The sequence below is a fragment of the Ochotona princeps genome, chromosome 2 (genome assembly GCF_030435755.1).
Source record: "Ochotona princeps isolate mOchPri1 chromosome 2, mOchPri1.hap1, whole genome shotgun sequence".
NCBI lineage: Eukaryota > Metazoa > Chordata > Mammalia > Lagomorpha > Ochotonidae > Ochotona > Ochotona princeps.
Window position 1 is genome coordinate 103,744,850 of NC_080833.1, and position 19,787 is coordinate 103,764,636.

A 19,787-nucleotide genomic window follows, 5' to 3' on the forward strand; every position below is an offset into this window, starting at 1 on the left:
TAAATTAGTGAGCTGCCTTGGGCAGGGGAAATTGTGAAGCAATAAACGGAGGTTACTAATGGGTATGGGCTCTAGAGTTACTGGTAATGGTTATACAACTTTGTAAATATACCAAAACTACTGACCTGTATACTTTAAATAAATTACATGGTATGTGAATTATAAGCTCAATTAAAACACACTGTGGTCTACACAAATGAGTCATTTAAGGATAATGTCAAATGAGCCTTCAAAATGCAATTTTAAAAATCCACAAGACTATGCAAATATTAAATCTAGTTGAGTGACAAAGCATCACTCTCAAAGCTTCCCTTGTGCCCTTGGTAACTTCGTCATGCTTCTCCCACCTCACATAATCACCCATCCCTGTGGTCTGCAATGGCTGGAACTGGGCCAATCTGAAGCCAGGAGCCAAGAGCTTCTTCCAGGTCTTCCACACGGATACAGGGTCCCAAGGCTTCGGACCATCCTTGACTGCCTTGCCAGGCTACAAGCAAGGAGATGGATGGGAAGTGGAGCTGCCGGGACATGAACTGGCATCTATACAGGATCCCGGCATGTGGAAAAGCAAAGATTTAGCCACTGAGCCATCACACCAGGCCCAGATTTACTTATCTTTATTTAAAAAGCAGATTTACAGTGAGGAGAGAAAGGCAGAGAAGGTCTTTCATCTGCTGGATCACTCCCTAAATGGCTGCAACCGTCAGGAGCTGAGCTGATCTCAAGCTGGGACCAGTCTCTTCTGGGTCTCCCACATGGGTACAGAAGTCCAAGGATTTGGCCCATCCTTCACTGTTTTCCCAGGTTATAAGCAGAGCACTGAATTGGAAGTGGAGCTGCCAGGACGCAAACCAGCAACACAGGGAAGAGGATTAGTCAGCCCTAACCGTGGTTTCAACTTGCATTTCTCTATTAACTAATGATGCTAACCTTCTCTTTGTATATGTACTTGCCATTTGATCATCTTAACTGGTGAACAAATCATTAAATGTTTTGTCATTTTATTTCGAAGTTGGTAATTTTCTGGTGAGCCCTTTACACTAGCAACGAAGATGCTAAAATGCCCAAATCCTTCAATAGAGTACCTGGGTACCATTCCCAGCTCTAGCTCCTGTCTCCATCTTCTTGCAGAAATGGACCCTGAGAGGCAACAGTGATGACTTAAGCAACTGGGTTCTTGCCACTCACAGGAGACCTAGATTAACATCTCAGCTCCACAACTGGCCCCCAGCCGGGCACCATCTACTGCAGGTGTAAGAGCTGCACACCAATAAATGGAAGGTCTCTCTCCGTCTCTTTGTATTCCATCTCTCAGATTTCAAAAATTATAAAATTAGATAATTTTCTTATTATTACATTTTAGTTCTTTACTAGATAAATAATTTCAATATTCTCTATTCTTTGACTCATTTTGCTTTAATTTATTCAATTCATTATTTTGTAACACAAAGAGAAACAGAGAGATTGACGATCCACTAGTTTATACAAAATCAGGCCTGGACAAGGTCAAAAGCCAGCAGCTGGAAACTCAGTCTGGGTCTCCTATGCGGGTGGCAGAGCCTCAACACTTGGGCCATCACTTGCTGCCTCCCAGGATGTGCATTAGCAGGAGGCTGCCACTGGGAGTGGGACAGAAACTCAAACCCAAGCACTTCAATACAGATATGAGTCCCAAGCAACGTCTTTTCTTTCCATTTTTTATTACATTTTTGACAATCTTTACATAGTTAATTAGGGCATAAAGGTTCAAGGGCGACAGGAAAGTGGGTAAGACTATCATTTCCACACATTTTTTTTTCTATATCTGGGGTAAAGGGGGAGGTAAAGGGAGAAGCTCCACCCAGTCTCCCACCCATCCCAGGTCTCTGATTTGGGGCATGCTCCAATGGTCTTGCTCAAGTGGTTTTGACAGTTCAACAGTTATGAATCGCTGCCCATCTCGCCACTCCAAGCATGAAGAAATCGCTGCAGAATCCACTGGTTGACATAGTCCATTTTAGAGTATCCGTTTGCCCAGTTTTTCACTACCAACATATGGCTGGGGTAATTGATTTGTTATGTCCTTTGTCTTTCATGGTTAGGGATCTGACTCCCACAGTTTGATTGAGGGGATCCCTAAAGAAACTTTGTCTGAGGTGAACCCAGACCAGTTTCTTGTGTGTACTTGCAAGTACGGAGCCCGGTACAGTCCATCACCATGATCAGCTGGTAGCTGCAACTGCTGGGTCGGTTCTGTTTCCAGCCCTGTGTTTCACTGGAACCAATGGGTGTTGCAGTCCAGCCTATTCTGCCCAGCACACACTCGGCCCTCACATAAACCAGTGGGAGCTGCAGCCTAGTCGGAGCAACCCACAATAACCCCCACCAGGCCTGCTCCCTGCCCTGATTGCCTGTGCTTGCCAATATGTACTACAGACTAGTCCAGTCTGTCCCACATCCCATTAGCTCTCATACATGTACAATGGGCATTGAATCCTGGTTCAACCCAACCAGCTCCACCATCCAGCCCACACGTGCTGTTGGGTGCCCTTCTGTCTAGCCACCCCAGCCCCTGTCCTGGTTTTTGTGCCCTCCTGTGGGAGTGGTAACCCAAGAGGGAGGCGCCCAGTATTTCCATTCTAGGCCATTCCCACTCCCGGATTATGCACTCTCCAGGTGGTTCTGCAGTTAAACTTGACAGAATTAGCCTTCAGTGCCAGCCTCTGCCAGCTGATGCTGCAGCAAAGCCCAAACAACCCTCACCCACTCTAATTTTTGCTTGCGCCAGCTGGAACAATCAGCCCAGCCTGGCTTTTCCCTGATCTAGTCCACATGAGGTGCACAGGTGTTGTAGCCCTGCTTAGTCTGGTCTGCCCCCATCCCAGCTCACGCTCTCCAGTGGGAGCAGCTGTCCAACAGGGGAACCGCCTGCCCCCATATTCCCCCCTGCCGGCTCCGCCCCCTCCCTCCTGGTTTTCACATGCGCTGGTTGGGTGCTGCGACCACATCCAGTACAGGCAACCTCATGCTGGCATTCTGTATTGTGCACTGGTTTTTGTCGTGACCGAATCTGGCTCGACCCACACTCTGTTCTGGTGCTCGGATTCACCAGCGGATAATGTGAACTGATTCAGCCTGCTCTGCCCCCAACCCGTGCCTAATGTATGCCAGTGGAATACTTTCCATGGCCTATTCTGGGCTGTTTCCTATCACACTTCTTGCGCTTACCTGCAGGGTCTGTGTCCTGCCAGAGGAGTTGCCCAGGCTCCTCCATCAGAACCTCTCCCAATGCCAGATTTCGCACATACTAGAGGGTCCATTCCAGCCCTACTCAGTTCACCTCCTGTTCTAGCAGGAACAGTGGCTTTTCCTGACTGGCCTTCAACCCAAACTGGTCCTTGCTGTTGGATGTTTCAGCCCAGCCATGGCTCGTCCATACCCACATACAGCTCACATATGGCTCAGTAGGGGGTTGAGACCTAGCCTAGTCCGTCCCACATCTACCCTGGTCCTCCAGAGCACCAGATGGTGTTGAAGTCTAGCCCAGCTTGGTGCCTCCAGTCCCAGTCCACACTTGTGCCAAGGGAGACTACAACCGTATCCTGAACAGAACACAGCCCCCATTCCAGCCATGTGCTCCTTGGTGGGAACCTCAACCCAGTTAGGGTGTCCCCTTATAAGGCTCCCCAGCCTGACCTGTTCCTAGCCATAGATCACGCGCATGCCAGTGGTTACTCTGACTCAGCTTGGCTCAGCCCCTCACCTGTCCCAGCCCTGGCCTTACACACTGTGGCTTAGCATCCCTGACTCACACAGATCAGTAGGTGCAAGAGCCTAGCTCAGCATGACCTGTGCTCCATGCTGGTTTCTAGTTTTGCTTGTGAGCTTGCTCAGTCCTGCCCGTTCCACCCCATTCCATTACCAACCCACACATTAGCCAGCCATTGGAGCTACTTTGCCCAGCTTGTCCGACCCCAAGGTCTGGACCACATGTTCACCAGCCAGAGCTATGACTCACCAGGGGAGTTTCCCAAGTTCTTCCACTTGATCCACTCCCTGATCCAGTTCTCATACATGCCAGTGGATTTTAGGCCAGTGTCAGGCATAGTCTCGCCTTCCTACTGGCCTTGTATGAGCTGGTGAACGCTGCAGCCCGGCCCACCCCACATCCTATTCAGGATGCACATTCGGGTGCTGCTGCCTTGACCAGTCCAGACTGTTGTGGGTTCCTTTACCTGTGATTGATGGCAGGCTCCATGGCCACACCTAGCTTATCCATTACCACTCCAACTCATGAGCTAACCAGTGGGGCTAGTATTTCCACGGGGTTTGCCCCACACATCCCCCACAGAATCTACCCCCAGATATGGCTCTCTCCTGTGCTAGTTAATGTCATAGCCCTGCCTTATGTGACCCTTCTCCTGTTCCATCATCATGTCAGGTGATAGGATACGGTCCTGCTAGACAAGCCCTGAGCCTTAGCTTTTGCATGGACTGGTGTTCAGTAATTACAAGTTCTACCCAGGATTTGAAGGAATTTGGTATATCAGTCTTATCCATAAGTATCATCTAGTCCCTCCCCTCCAACCTACCATGTCTCATCACCCTCGCTTACCTTCAAAGGAAAAGTTACTCTCTTGCCGGGAATCTATGATTGATTCACATCCCAGAAGCACAGTGGGTTCAACATGGAGCTACCTAAGCAGCAATTCCAAGAACCAAAACCCCAGAACTGGCCGCAGGGCAGACAGCAGGCAGAGCCTGGCGCCAAATGGCACACTGGCCACCCCAGGGACAACTCACCACTTGTGTGTGGTGCTTGGAATCAGGGTTCCAAGCATGAAGACAGCTCCCGCTTGGCACCCAGCAGCAGCCAGCAGGCTGCAGGAAGTTTCAACCCCTAGACTCCAAGGTCGCCTCCTCCCCAATCCCATCCACAGAGCAATGATGGTGGTGGGTGAGGCCCCGGCCCACGCAGCTTTCCAGACTTCCCCCTTCAGTGTATTCACCAAGAAGGGAGCAGCCTATGGAACTCAGGTAAGCCCGGGGTCAGCTCACCGCATGTACGCAGTGGCTGGAATCAGAGCTCCTAGCATGAAGACGGCCCCAGCCTGGCACCCACCAGCAGCCAGCAGGCTGCTGGAAGTTTCAACTCACCCCTCCAAGCAATGTCTTAACCACTGTGCCAAACACTGATTCTTACAGCTTATTATTTACTATCACAAAGAACAATTTTTTAATTTTGCTAAAGTTTAATGTATTGATTTATTTTATAGATGCTTCTGGAGTTCTTAAAAACCTTTATTATAAGATTTACTTACTTGAGACTTACAGAGAGAGTGGAGAAAGCTCTTGCATCCACTTGCTCAATTTCCAAATAGCCACAGTAGCCAGGGCTGGGCCAGGCCAAAGCAAGGAGCTGGAGCTTCATCTGGGTCTCCAATGTGAGTTGCAGGGGCCCCAACAATTGTTTTTCCCAGGCCATTATTAGCAGGCAGATGGATCGAAAGTGCAGCAGGTCTGTCTGCTTTTTCCTTTCCAATCTGGATGGCACTAAAGTTAGTGTGTCTAGCTAGCTAGCTTTATGGCACTGATAAGGACATTCAGTAGTATGTGGAACAGAGGGAGCAAGTGTAAGCATATTGGTCTTATTCTGATCTGGGGCAAAAGCAGAATCTTTCACTAATAGGTATAATATTAGTCACAGGTTTTAGTAGATGCACTTTTTGAAATTATTTCTAGCTTGCTGGAAGTTTTCATCAATAATACGTGTAGGGCTTGGCGGCATGGCCTGGTGGCTAAGGTCCTTGCCTTGATCCCATATGGCCGCTGGTTCTAATCCCGGCAGCTCCACTTCCTCTCTATCTCTCCTCCTCTCAGTATATCTGACTTTGTAATAAAAATAAAGTAAATCTTTAAAAAAAAAAAATACGTGTAGAATTTTGTGAATTTTCTTTTGGGAAGTGGCATTATTTGAAAGTCAAAGTTTTTGAGGGGAGGGGCAGATGTTCCATCCTCTTGTTCATGCCCTCAAATGGCCATAATGGCCAGAGCTGGGCCAGCCAGGAGCAAAGAGCATAATTTAAAAGGTCCTTAGGAAATGGTTTGTTCAAAAATTCTACAGTGTTTGTTTGTTTGTTTGTTTGTTTTTAATGAAACCGCTTAGAATGACTATTAGAACAGGAACAATGGGATACTAAAACAAATGACAGAGCTCACTCTGAAACCAGCCCTGCAGTTCCTGGAACAAAGGTTTAAAAGGTAAACAGAAAACAAGAGGCATATAATACGCTGGATTCAGAATAAAGAGCTCTTAAAAACATCCCAAGGGGAGGGCACTTGGTTGGAACACCAACTGAGATGCCCACTTCCCCATCAGGGTGACTGGATTCAATGCCTGGCTCTGGCTCCTGGCTCCAGTCTCCTGCTAACGCAGACACTGGGAAGCAGTGGTGGCGGCCCCAGTAATTAGGTTCTTGCTACCTATGTGGCAGATGCGGCAGATGCAAGTGGAGTTCTGGCTCTCAGTTTTGGCCCCTGTCCAGCCCCTAGCCCTGGTCAGCATTTGGGGAAAGACCCATCAAGGTTCTTCCTGTCTCTCTCCGCTTCTTAAATTTAAAACAAACTCAAGACCATGACTATCACCATGGCACATTTCTAAATTTTGCAAGGACACAAAGTATTCAAATGGTACTAACAAGGAAAGTATGTGATGTACACCTCCACCCTCGGTGTTTATAATGCAAACACTGTGGCATAGGCAGTCCTTTTTAAAGCACATTTTCCTAAATAAGTTTAAATTTATGTATCAGAGGCTTGGCTATTCTGTGAAAGAGCTCTTTTTTAGCTAACGTACTTAGGAAAGCAGAAGATGACCCAAGTACTTGGGGTCCTGCTAACCACAGAAACTGGAATGGAGTTCAAATTTATAACCCAAAGATCCTGGCAACGGACCAGAAAAGTGGCAAAGCAGGCTCACACCACAAGCATTTTCTGTTTTACCTTTCTTCCTTCAGTTACCCTCTGGCGTTTGTGTTAAGGCCTCTGATTAGCAACAGTATCCTGGGTTGAATTTAATACATGTTGAATTATGAAAACACTGTTACTCTTCAAAAGCGCAGGAGTTTCATTTGATATTTCCAAATGGTATGTGAAACAGGTAATGTACTGTGTGTCCTTTTAACCTTCTGTAGTCTCCAAGAGTGAGACAGGAAAGATATGCTTAATTTAATTTAATCTGAAACACCCAATCTGAAGTGTAATCACTCAATGAATCCTAATCTAGCTGTGCTTTTAGGCCAGTCCTCCAGCTGAGACTGAAAAGAACCGCAAACAGGTAAAGAAAAGGAGAGTTTGGGCCCGGTGCGATAGTGTAGTGGTTAAAGTCCTCGCCTTGAACGCACTGGGATCCCATATGGGTGCCAGTTCTAATTCCGGAGGCCCTGCTTTCCATCCTGCTCCCTGCCTGTGGCTTGGGAAAAGCAATGCAGGACGGCCCAGGGCCTTGGGACCCTGCACCTGCGTGGGAGACCTGGAAGAGCTCCTGGCTCCTGGCTCAGGATTGGCGCAGCACCCGCCATTGCAGTCACTTGGGGAGTGAACCATCAGATGGAAGATCTTCCTCTCTGTCTCTCTGTATATCTGCCTTTCCAATAAAAATAAATAAATATTTAAAAAAGAAAGAAAGAAAAGGAGAGTTCATCTTGGTTTGAAGCTAACTTCCTTTTATTGCACTGAAGTATTTAAAATAGCCATTTTTAGGCCATTTAGGTTTTTAGCTAAAACCTCCCCTTGCAAGCCCTGGGAACCCATATGGGCACCAGTTCGTATCCTGACCTGATGCTCTACTTCCTATGTAGCTCCATACTTATGGCCTGAGAAAGCAGCAGAGGTCCCACAGCCATGGGACCCTGCAACCACGTGGGAAATGCAGAAGCAGCTCCTGGCTCCTGGCTGTAGATTGGCTTAGGTTTTGCAATTGCAATCATTTGAGGAGTTAAGCAAGCATAAAAAATTTCTCTCTCTCCTCTGTGTAACTGCCTTTCAAATAAAAAGTAAGGGGGAGGTGACTGTTATAATGGCTCAACTGGCTAATCCTCCCTCTGCAAGCATCAGCAACCCATATAGGTGCTGGTTCATGTCCCACTGCTCTACTTTCCATTCAGCTCCCTGCCTGTGGCCTAGGAAAGCAGTACAAGATAGCCCAAAGCCTTGGGATTCTGTACCTGCATGGGAGACCTGGAAGAAGCTCCTGGCTCCTGGCTTCAGATCGGCTCAGCTCCAGACATTGTGGCCATTTAGGTAGTGAACCAGCACTACCTAAGATTTTCCATCTATCCTCCTCCCTGTAAATCTGCCTCTCTAATAAGAATAAATGTCCGAAAATTTTGATATTCAAAAAATAGTAAAGAGATCTTGGAAAAAAGTGGGAAGTATTATGTCAAAAGAATATATAATAAAGAAATATATGGCAAATTTTTCATTTCCAAATTCTTAATATTGTTAGAACATCTTTCAGTATCTATGACTGAGCAGAGGAGAAAACAATCTGCGAAGAAAATATATGGAGAAAAGGAGTTCTAGAATAGAGAGATTTAAGATATTTTTAACATCCATTTTGTCAAACTGCCGCTTAAAAAACTGAAATTTTATTTAAATAAATTCAAATTAGACTGCTCAGAGCATGCTGTCCTGTTGTAAATACATGGATACTTTTTGCCAGAAAAATGTCTGATTTTTGCTAATCTGACCACAGCCATTCTTGTATTGCAGTGATCCTTCACGTAAGGTGAGACCCTTGAGATCAGATGTCTCACTGGCACCAGGTCATTTCATGCAGGCTACAAACACTCACGTAGCTAAGGGCTCATTTCTCCAGGTTAGCATCAAGAACCTCAGAAGAGCAGTATCTTCTCTCTTTACACACAACTAGAAATACTTTTAGATTCACTCTCCCCTGACCCTTAACATTATTCACACATTGTTCTTATTTAACTGGCAACCTTTCTCTCTTTCTCTCATCTTCCTGCCATTCCATCCATTTTAACTCTCCAGCTCATCCACCCTCACTTTAAATCATTCCATTTATCCTATTTCCCACTCAATCCCACTTATTCAGAAAAGAAAATCACTACTAATTTTGTCAGAAATCTTCTTGGACTTAAGCCTCTTTTAATACATGCAGTATTTAAAAATTAAGCTATTGGTAAATATTACAGAAAGTGACCTCATCGTATAAGCGACTTTGGTCAAAGTATAGAGTAAGTACAAAGTCTTCACTGGAATTGTCAACTAAAATACGGAAACAAAAAAATAATCTGTCTTATCACATAACTTTCTAAATGTTTGTCTACTTATTAGTTTATCCATTTGAAAAGCAGAGTGACAGAAAGAGGCAGAGACACATAGAGAAGGAGATCCATCCACCAACTCATTCTCCAAATGTCCACACTAGCCAGGGCTGGGCCAGGCTGAAGCCAGGAGCCCACAACTCCACCCTGGTTTTCCACATGGGTGACAGGGGCCCAAACACTTCAGCCATCACCCACTGCATCGTGGAAAGCTTTCACAGGAACTGGATTGGAGCAGGACTCAAACCAGCACTGAAATATGGGATGCAGGCATCTTAAGCATTACAATGCGCACCTTTTCACATATAATTTTATTTCTAAGGGGCTTCCCTCTCCAGGGATATGAATATAAAACCATATTGATTATGAATACTATTTTGAGATAGATTTCATATTTTCATTTATCTATATTCTACCTCTTCTTCAATGTAGTTTTTTATCTTCTTTACAAAATCTGTTAATAATGACCAAAAATTCTGAGCACTCACTATGATAGGCACATTGAAATCTTTATACCTAGCAAATGCATTTGTAACTTACTTACATTCTCATAACATCCCTATGAGGTAAGTCTTATTTTCTCCGGACAAGGAAACAGAAAGGCACTGAGAGATTCTAAGCAGTTCTCCTCAGGTTACATGGCCAGGTAAGTGCCTGACTCGGGATCTGAACTCAGGTAATTTGATTCGAAAGGTTGTGTTCTTGATCACTATGTTACATGGCCTCTCCCTTACTGAACACCTAACAGAGCACTTCTTCCTACAGTCCTTGTTACATACACCCCACCGAAAGTTTATTACTCTGTGTACATGCTTCCTTGTTTTGTTTCATACATGCTTGCACTTGCTCCTCAACTAAATCTTAAGGTCCTTACAGGCAAGGAAACAGCAGCATTTGCTTCTTTTTCTTTTTCTTTTTTAGATTTATTATTATTATTGGAAAGCCGGATATACAGAGAGGAGGAGAGACAGAGAGGAAGATCTTCCATCCGATGTTTCACTCCCCAAGTGAGCCGCAACGGGCCGTTGCGCGCCAATCCAATGCCGGGAACCAGAAACCTCTTCCGGGTCTCCCACACGGGTGCAGGGTCCCAAAGCTTTGGGCCGTCCTCGACTGCTTTCCCAGGCCACAAGCAGGGAGCTGGATGGGAAGTGGAGCTGCCGGGATTAGAACCGGCGCTTTCAAGGCGAGGACTTTAGCCGCTAGGCCACGCCGCCGGGCCCAGCATTTGCTTCTTAACTCTACTTTTAAGATGGGGATATATATAAAAATGAATTTAAGAGAGTACTTTCTAAAACCTTGTTGAAAAAAATAAAGATGTTTGATGCAAAATTTTTGAAACCCATGCATAGCTTTTCAAATTTTCATTGTCTATGAATTTTAAATTTATAATTAGTTTTAATTTTACTTATCTGGAAGAGAGACAAAGACAAGCAGAAAGACCTTCCATCTGTTGGCTCAGTCTCCCAAACACCCACAGTACTCAGGGCTGAGTCAGGCCTGAGCCAAACTGGAACCAGGAGCCAGGAACCCCACCGTTACTCCCATATAGCAGGAATTAAATTGGCTTGAGCCATCACCTGCTGCCTGGCCGGGTGTACATTAGGAGGGAGGTGGAAATGGAAACAGGGTAGGACGTGAGAGTCCCATCAGTGCCAACTGTTCACCCCTCCATGAACTGAAGGAAATGCTTTCTAACTGAAAAAAAAAAAAAAATCCCCCAAAAATATAAATAAAAAAAAAAAATTTTTAAAAATCCCTGGCAATTTCTATATTATGATTTTAAATTTTCAAAATACAAAAATCTCACTCAAAAGAAAAACTCAAAAGAGTAATAATAACGAGGCTCTACAGAGAGAAAACTGGGCATGGACGTATCCCTGCTAAATGTTCCAGCTAACACGAAGTCACTGGCTATGACTCAGCAAAATTACTTACCACCTGAAGGGCAGCTCATGCCGTCAGTGTCACATCTGGCATTACTAAAGTTAGGAACCTGACTGCACCTATTTGTTTTTCTTCTTACTCAATGCATCCCCTCCTGGTGAGTCACACCTATAAAACTGACTTTCTATTTCCTCAGAGAACACTTAAGGAAAACCAAACAAAATTTCTTTTGCATATGCATAACCAGTAAGAGACAATCTGTGTTATCAGGAATAGCACTCCAAAGTGCTGAAATCAGGAAGGCCTCCATGCCTGAAAGCAGAATTTTCAATAGTGATGTTTAATCCATCAAAATGAGGAAACTGGGACCAGCACTGTGCAAACGCTGGTTCAACATTCTACTCAACTTCCATTCTAACTTCCTAGAGATGCACCTGGGAAGACAGCAAATGATGGTCAATACCCGTGTGGAAGAGCTGAGTGGAGTTCCTCCCTGGATCCTGGCTTCAGTGCAGCCCAGACCTGGTCACTGCAGCCATTTGGGGAATGGACTTTCAAATAAATAAATTTGAAACAAACAAAAAATTGGGAGTTTCCAAATGTAACCTGTTGGGAATAACTTTACAGTGAACCCATCTAACAAGTCTATTCAGAGTTAACCAAAGTAAACAAAAACCCTTAATATTAGATATTAATAACTGCCACAGACAATAAGTAAAAAAAATTTTAACAAACCATTCACCAAGTTCTTTAATGATAAATCTAATATCACCAAAATTTAAAAAAATTACAGATCTTAGAAAAATTTTCAGAGAGCTTTATAGGAGACAATTTGAAAATCCAGGGGCTTCTTATGTTCAAAGCACTGCTAACAGTTTTGAATTTACATACGAAACAATAAACAGTAAAATATTTTTGCTAACTCTCCAAGGCACTTCATCTATCTCTGGAAAAAGCTAATATGATCCTGAAACACAAAGAAATACTGATTAAGGGATTTAACTTCAGGGATTTTGACATCTGTCAGCTTTCTAGAATTGAACAAGTTTATAGCAATAGGTTGTACAAACACAGAAGCAAAAGCAAATCAGAACTTGTTGTAGGCTGAGCTGGTCTGTCCCATTTGGGCTCTCATACAAAAACTACAAATGCTGGCACTCCTAAAAGATGATTAAAACAGGGCCTTCATGATGGCTCAATTGGCTAATTCTCCCACCGCAAGCACCAGGATTCCATATGGGTGCTGGTTCATGTGCCAGCTGCTCCACTTCCCATTCAGCTCCCAGCTTGTGGCCTAGGAAAGCAACAGTGAATGGCCCAAAGCCTTGGGATCCTGCACCCACCCAGAAGAGGCTCCTGGCTCCTGGCTAGATCAGCTGATCTCAGGCTGTCGCAGCTGTTTGGGGAGTATACCAGCTATGAAAGATCTTTCTGTCTCTTCTCTCTTGTAAATCTGCCTTTCTAATACAAATAAATTTTTAAAAAATGATCAAAACAGCCAAAAAACAAATAATACCAAACAGGAGATTTTTAGGTCAATGGATGGTGAGGGGGAGTACTCTAAATTTAATATAAAGTGATATTCAAGGGTGAATAGTAATGACCTATTTTCAAATCATAATCAAGATTGGTATTTTTCCCCCAAAATGCAGACAAATAAATAAGTAGAAATTATATAGCTCATTTTGGCATTTGAAACGCAAGCAAATATTTTATCCTTTACCTAAGTCAAACTATACCATGTTGACTAGAGGTAAACTTTAGAAATCAGACCTGCGCAAGCTTGCAGACAGTACCTCACCATGATTTTAATCAACACTCTTTTTTTATTAATTATTTTGCATTATGTGACAGTTTCATAGGCTCTGGGAATCCTCCCATCCCTCCCCCTCCCCTCCCCCCTGGTGGATTCCTCCACCTTGTTGCAGTATTACAGTTCAAATTCAATCAAGAGTCTTTCCTTGCAAACATATACCAAGCATAGAGTCCAGCTACTTATTGTCCAGATGGGTTGAACAGTTTCTTGGGGAGACCATTTCTGGTCCGAAGTTAGAGCTGGTAGAATATCATCCCAGTCAATTAAGAGTCCCAATATAACATCAACAGCAATTTGCAATATTATGGAATTGACATGGTTTTGAATAACCAGTATGTTAAAAAAAAAAAAAAAGCAAGTCCTAACCACAACCTATGATTAGCTCATTGACATTTCAATTTTAGTTTATATACAGGACCGGCTGCTATATACCTTAAAATGGCTATAAGGTACCATTCAGCTGTCTCGTGTCTATTTCATTTTAGTATTTAGCCATTTGTTGTGTTGAAGTATAATTTTGCTGATCTTGGCAGATTTTAGGATAATCTAGACTGGCTTGTAACTCTAACAAGATATTTGTCGACATTTAAAGTGCAGAACTTTTTTTTGGGGGGGTGTGCAGGAAAATCCTCAACACCATGGTGAGGAGCAACTAATCTTTGTGTCCCACCCAGCAAGGCATGAGCCAATCCACGCCAGCTCTTTCCTGTCAGATTTCAAGCTCTACTTTCTGTTGTTTGTCTATTTATTTTAGTTTTTTTTAGTTTGTATGATTGTTTGTTTGCTGTGAGGGGTTTTCGAAGCGATCCCGATGGTCATTGCGAGGGAGGGCGGGGGTCCAGAGGTAGAGCTAGGCTCGGACCAGAGAAAGCTCTCCTCCCTGGTCCCGAAGAATCAACACTCTTCTAGCCTGTTCACCTGCCAGGCCACTAAAGTAGAGTCTGCAACACTGTTATTTTTTAATTAATTTTTAAAGATATATTTATTTTTATTGGAAAGTCAGTTAATACAGAGAGGAGGAAAGACAAGATCCTCCGTCCGCTGATTCACTCCCCAAGTGGCCACAACGACCTGAGTGGAGACAATCTGAAGACAGGAGCCAGGAGATTCCTCTGGGTCTCCCATACCAGTGCAGGTTCCCAAGGCCTTGCACTGTCCTCAACTGCTTTCCCAGACCACAAGCAGAGAGCCAATGGGAAGGGGGACCGGTGGGACACGAACCAGGGCCCATATGAGATCCTGGCGTGTGCAAGGAGAAGATTCAGCTACTAGGCTGCCATGCCGGGCACAACACTGTTATTTTTAAAACAACACAAGCTTTTTATTCTCACACCATATACACAATGAAGAAGCAGAAAACAGAAATGAAAACACTCTCAGACTCAGAATTTTACAGCTTGAGGCTATTACTTTCTCCTAATTAAAAGTTTATCAAAGGTAGCATGCCAAAGCCCCAGCTCCTGAAAACGTAAATCTTCCCGAGGGCTACTCTTGTCCACATTTTTCTTATATGTTCAGTTAAAACTTAAATATTCTGCTGCATTGGGAAGTAAACAGCTGCCATGATTTTAATATGTACTTCCTGAAGAATCCCTTTTAGCCAAAGAAAAACTTACCTCTGCAAAATGTGTGGATGTGCTATTGTCTATCCGGCTGCCACCACCACCTAAAAAACTAAACAGAAAGAGGAGTGAGTGCTGATTCTATTCCCAGGAACAAGTTACCCTTCCAGAAGCTAAATATAGAATGGCAGAATGAGAATGCCTAACACGGAAAAGTAACTCATCCCAGCACAACACCCACAAAGGAAACACGAAGACAGGGCAAGTGAATCAATTCACCAGAAATTACCAGGACAAAAACCACAAGGTCAGGAGGTTTTCAGGTAGAACAAGGCTATGTCAAGCGAAAAATCAGAAACGGACCATCACATAGAACGAAGCAAGACTCACTGCCAGTAATGCAATCCAAATCTGACCTAGCCCAAACAAAACAAAACAAAATTTACCTTTGAACAGGCTAAGAAAATAGAATAATGTTTGCATTAAAAAACATTCCATCATTAAATGTGGTTAACATTTGAGGCTACAATAATTAGGATTTTGAAGGGACAATTAAATACAGTAATGTAAGGGGTCGACTCTGTATTCAGCACATTTCCAAAGTATTTTTTAGGCCTGATACTGCAGCATAGCAGGTTAAATCACCGTCTATAGTGTGTGCATTCTAAAGGGGTGCCAGAGTCCCAGATGTCCCACTTCTGATCCAGTTCCCTGCAAGTAAGCCTGGGAAAAAAGCAGAGGATGGCACAAGGGCTTGGGCCCTTGCCACCCAACGTGGAAGACCTGGTTGTGAAGCTCCTGATTGCTGGCTCCAGTCTGGCCCTCTCCTGGCTGTTCCAGCCACTTGCAGAATGAACTGTAAGATGGGAAATCTTTCTTTCCCCTGACTTCCAATAAATAACTGACTTCCAATAAATAATTCCTTATTTAAGTTTATCTTACTGATGCTTCAGGGCCTGGGTCAAATCCTACCTCCACCAAGTCTTTACTGAACTCACCCAACCAAATGAGATTCGCCCATACCCCTCTGCATGCTCACTTTGATCCTATGTTCTCTATATTATCAATATCTCCAGGGTTTGTCCCATCATGTCAACTCCTTTTCTCCTGTGATACAGATTTTAAAGGCAAATAATTCAAACACTCATGTATGTGTGGTGTTTTATTACAGTACACAGAGCACTGAAAATCTTACAGTGCGATACCCTATACTAATAACTCCATATCACATATGTAAGCAACAAAATACCTATTCCAAAAGACTCTGAAGAGTGGAAAGATGTATTAAACTCCACCATTCCCATGAAACTTGCAAAGAAGAAAAGAAACTGGCAAACACTTTAGGAGAAAGGCTGTGGAAAGAATCACAAGAACTGCTGAAGAGCACAGAGAAACATAGGTAAGTACACAAACATAGATGCAAACACATCCCAGTGATCAAAAGGCCACAGACTACTGCAAGTAACATTCATTTAGCAGAATTACAATACCAATCCAGGCACTGTGCTAAGTTCACGGGGTGGAGGGGGGGGGGATAGAGACACACCTGGTTATGCAAATCACACACCAAAATGCAAAGCAATGCCATTCACTGTGCAATCACTCTCACACCTTATTCTCTAATTAGAAGCCATTTAACACATTCGTTTCAAAAGTTAGAAATTCTACCTGTACATTTATGTTAAATAACTGGTAAGAATACCATACACCATAAAAACAAAGTTGAATGTGTATCATTTTACAGCTCAAGCCTACACGAGGTTCCCAGGCTCTTTATTTCCCCTACTGACTGGATCCTGGTATTCAAATGTTGCTGACTAAAATCATCAACTCCACCTATTGGGACTGTACTCCCTGACGCTCCATCAACCTTTCCTTCCCATAAAATTCCTTTATACTTAAGACCTTATAATGGAGAAAAGATAATAAAAACAGCCACACTGTTCTGAGAAATGTTCCAAAACTAATGCAAACTTAGACAGTGTCTCTCTAAGATATATGTTTAGAAGTAGAGGGGCTCATTATCCAATATTTGCATATAAAAACTTCTTACTAATTTCTACCACCAATTACTTATCAGTCTAATTGCTAAGCAATCAGCAAATGTTTATAATATCATGCTGCCTCTAAAACACTGATTTTTAATGTACTAATTTAAGATACTGGTGATCTCTTAGAACAAACAATCTGTATTTCAGTAGTGGTTACCAATACCATCTACACAAGACAACCTCTGAGCTAACAAACACAAATAAAAGAATTATTAATTCAAATGAAAACATAACCCATAGAATTCATATTTCCTTGCTGGACAAAGATTCGCATAAAAGTTTTTGCATAAAAAGTTTGTATAAAAGTTATTTGCCTAACGAAACCAGGATTACTATTTAAAAACTTAAACAAACAAACAAAAACTTGGGTTGGTGCTATAACTAGTGGGTAAAGCCGCTACTTATAGTACTAGCATCGCAAATAGGCATGGATGCTCCACTTCCCATCCAGCTTCCTACTAATGAGCTGGGAAAGCAGCAGAAAATGTCTCAAGTCCTTAGGTAGGGCTGGATTCATAGGGGAGACCCAGAAGAAGCTCCAGGTTCCTGGCTTCAGCTTGGCCCAATCCCAGACACTGCAGCCATCTGGGGAGTGAACCAGTGGATGGAAGAGCTCTCGCTCTGTCTCCTCTCTCTTTTAACTCTATCTTTCATATAAATAAAATACAATTAAAAAATATCTGCTCTCCAACTGAGACTCTTTAACACATGCAAAGCATACATGCCTGAAAGAAGTATTTGATGCAATTATAACAGCACAAATAAAAAGCTATCCCAAGTTAGCATGCTGTTTACACAAAACTGCTAATTTTGCTGTTGCAAATTATTTAAAGCCAAAATTATTATATCAACATAAGTGTCTAGGCTCAACTAGATCTCATGCCACATATTGCCTTAAAAGTTACAGCTCACTGACACTTATAATCACCAATCATTAAAGTAAAACTAATAGTACATACTGTAAAATGTGTAGTTTTCCCTGGTAGTGGAAAGGACCTTCAACTTTAGAGTCTGCCAACAGCAATGGTAAAGGAATTATCTATTGCCGTAACAATTCCAAAGTCACTCCAAGATTAAGACATTCAAGCTACATATTCTCTTAAGCAAGGAGTACTGCTACAGTTGTCTAGCAGTGTTTAATCAGTTCCCAAAGAAAAATGACGTTACGTTTACCAAAAAAGACCAACAGCAATATCAAATACTATTTTATCACTTAGTTCTACAATTTTACTCACAGTAACCAATAAAGAATACATAATTTTGCCACTTTCCAAAAATATTTTCCCTTTTTATCAGTTTTATACCTTTGGTGTGGCCAAGAGAACAAAGTCCAAGCATTACAAACCCAAATATTAATTTTATGGTGGCAAATGGAGTAAGTTGGACAGCAATTATATTAATACATACAAAGAATCCAAGACTTCCAAATGCAAAGTAACAACCCAGTTTCCTGGCAAGACCAGCCTGTTTACCCTACTAGACACCTTTATCAGAAGTCACTCCCCAGCCCACCAAAGAAATGTAATAGCAATATACCTATAGATAACGGAGTTGTCACTAAAATCCAGCCAATAATCTAAGAGAATCCCAAGTCTCAAACTAAAAATGAAAATGTACCAGCTTTGTTCTAACACAGTATAGGGGTATCCAAGGAATGGCACACATAATCAGGAACACCAGACCACTTCATCCCTATTTTATCACCTTCCAAACTGTTCCACTTCTCCTTCTCCCTCCCATTCTTCTATCTTTTCTTGTGTATACAGACCCTCCCCTCCCACCTCTTCTCTCCTTTCTTCTTTCACTCACTCCCAGCTGTGAATAAAAGCTATAAAACAAATGTCCATCAACTGAATAATTATATTATTAAAACAACATAATGCCTGATTCATTCCTGAGCTTATACAATACCTGGAATCATCAGTCACTTCTTCAATAAAGCCTGATTCACATCTGGGACAAATATATTCCTATAAAAGAAAGAAAAAATTCTCATTAGAAATCTAAGCAGTTCCAATAATACCATATACAGAGTTTATGCTTTTAAATCTTTTATGTACCTGCTGACTCCAAGCAGTTTTTTCTACTATGCTCTGGCAAATAGAGCCCAGTAAGACGCTTGCAGAAAGGTTTCATAGCTACCTATATGATTCCTACTCAGATATTAAAGGGGAAGATCAGGGGCTAGTTCAGTTCCCAAGTGGCTGCAACACCCAAGGCTTGGCCAGGACAGATAAAGCCAGGAGTTTCATCTGGGTCTCCCTTGGGCCAGCTTCTACTGCTTTCCCTGACGCACTAGCTGGCATTTGGATCAGAAGTGGAGCAGCACAGACTTGAAAAAGTACCCATATGCAATGTCAATATGGCAGGCAGTAGCTTAATCTGCTCTACCACCCATTGCTTTAAATATATATCCCTTTATGCCAACAACTCTCCAATGTATATATTCGCTCAGGCCACTCATCTGAACTCGAGTCTTATTATCAAAAGTATTCTCCATTATCAGTGCAAGTACTCACTCTCTGTAATATAAAACACATGCATTGTTTTAAGAGGTGGCAAACCAATTCACTCCTATTGGAACCTGGGAGTCATTCCTGGTAACTTTTTCTTCCACACCCCACCATCAAGTTCTGGCATCACTAACACAGTACTTCTAATCCAGCTCCCTGCCAGTGGCCTGGGAAAATAATCAATAGCAGCTGGGCCAAGTGTCTGGGTCCCTGCCACCTATATGAGACACTCAGAAGAAGCTTCTGGATGCTGCGTAGTCCAGCCATTGAGCCAGTAGATGAAAGATATTTCTCATTCTGCCTCCCCCTCTGTATTTGAAACAAATCTTTCCAAAAAACTGTATTGGTCTGGAGTGCCTGTCTCAGGACTGGGCCTCTTCAGTTGCTAATGTTCATGCAGTAGAGAACATACCCAGATGCACATGGGGAACATGATAGCCAGCCCATCTAGGTCAGTAAAGCACATACAGGGCCTTGTCAGAGGATGGAAAGCAGAACAGATAGGACACTCTCCTGGCCAAGCTTTGCAGCAACAGTCTGGGTCTGTGGATGCACTAAAGTGGACTTGGTCAGCCAACAGACCTAGGGAAGATTTTCTCAGCCCTGATGCAACAAAGCTGACAACATCT

General features: G+C 43.0%; 1 protein-coding gene across 4 annotated transcripts in view; it reads right to left on the reverse strand.

Annotated features, from left to right (window-relative positions):
* RNF115 (ring finger protein 115) overlaps positions 1–19,787 on the reverse strand; it is a 71,521-nt gene that overhangs the window by 26,893 nt on the left and 24,841 nt on the right. For 3 of the 4 annotated variants that reach the window (XM_058660156.1, XM_058660155.1, XM_004581840.4), the window contains exons 2-3: positions 18,557–18,615; positions 14,649–14,706 (exon numbers count right to left, since the gene is read on the reverse strand). In XM_058660156.1, coding sequence (XP_058516139.1) covers positions 14,649–14,706; positions 18,557–18,615 — 117 coding nt within the window. Of the gene's footprint in view, positions 1–14,648; positions 14,707–17,604; positions 17,657–18,556; positions 18,616–19,787 lie in introns of all 4 variants that reach the window. The other variant, XM_058660157.1, reaches the window with a different exon arrangement.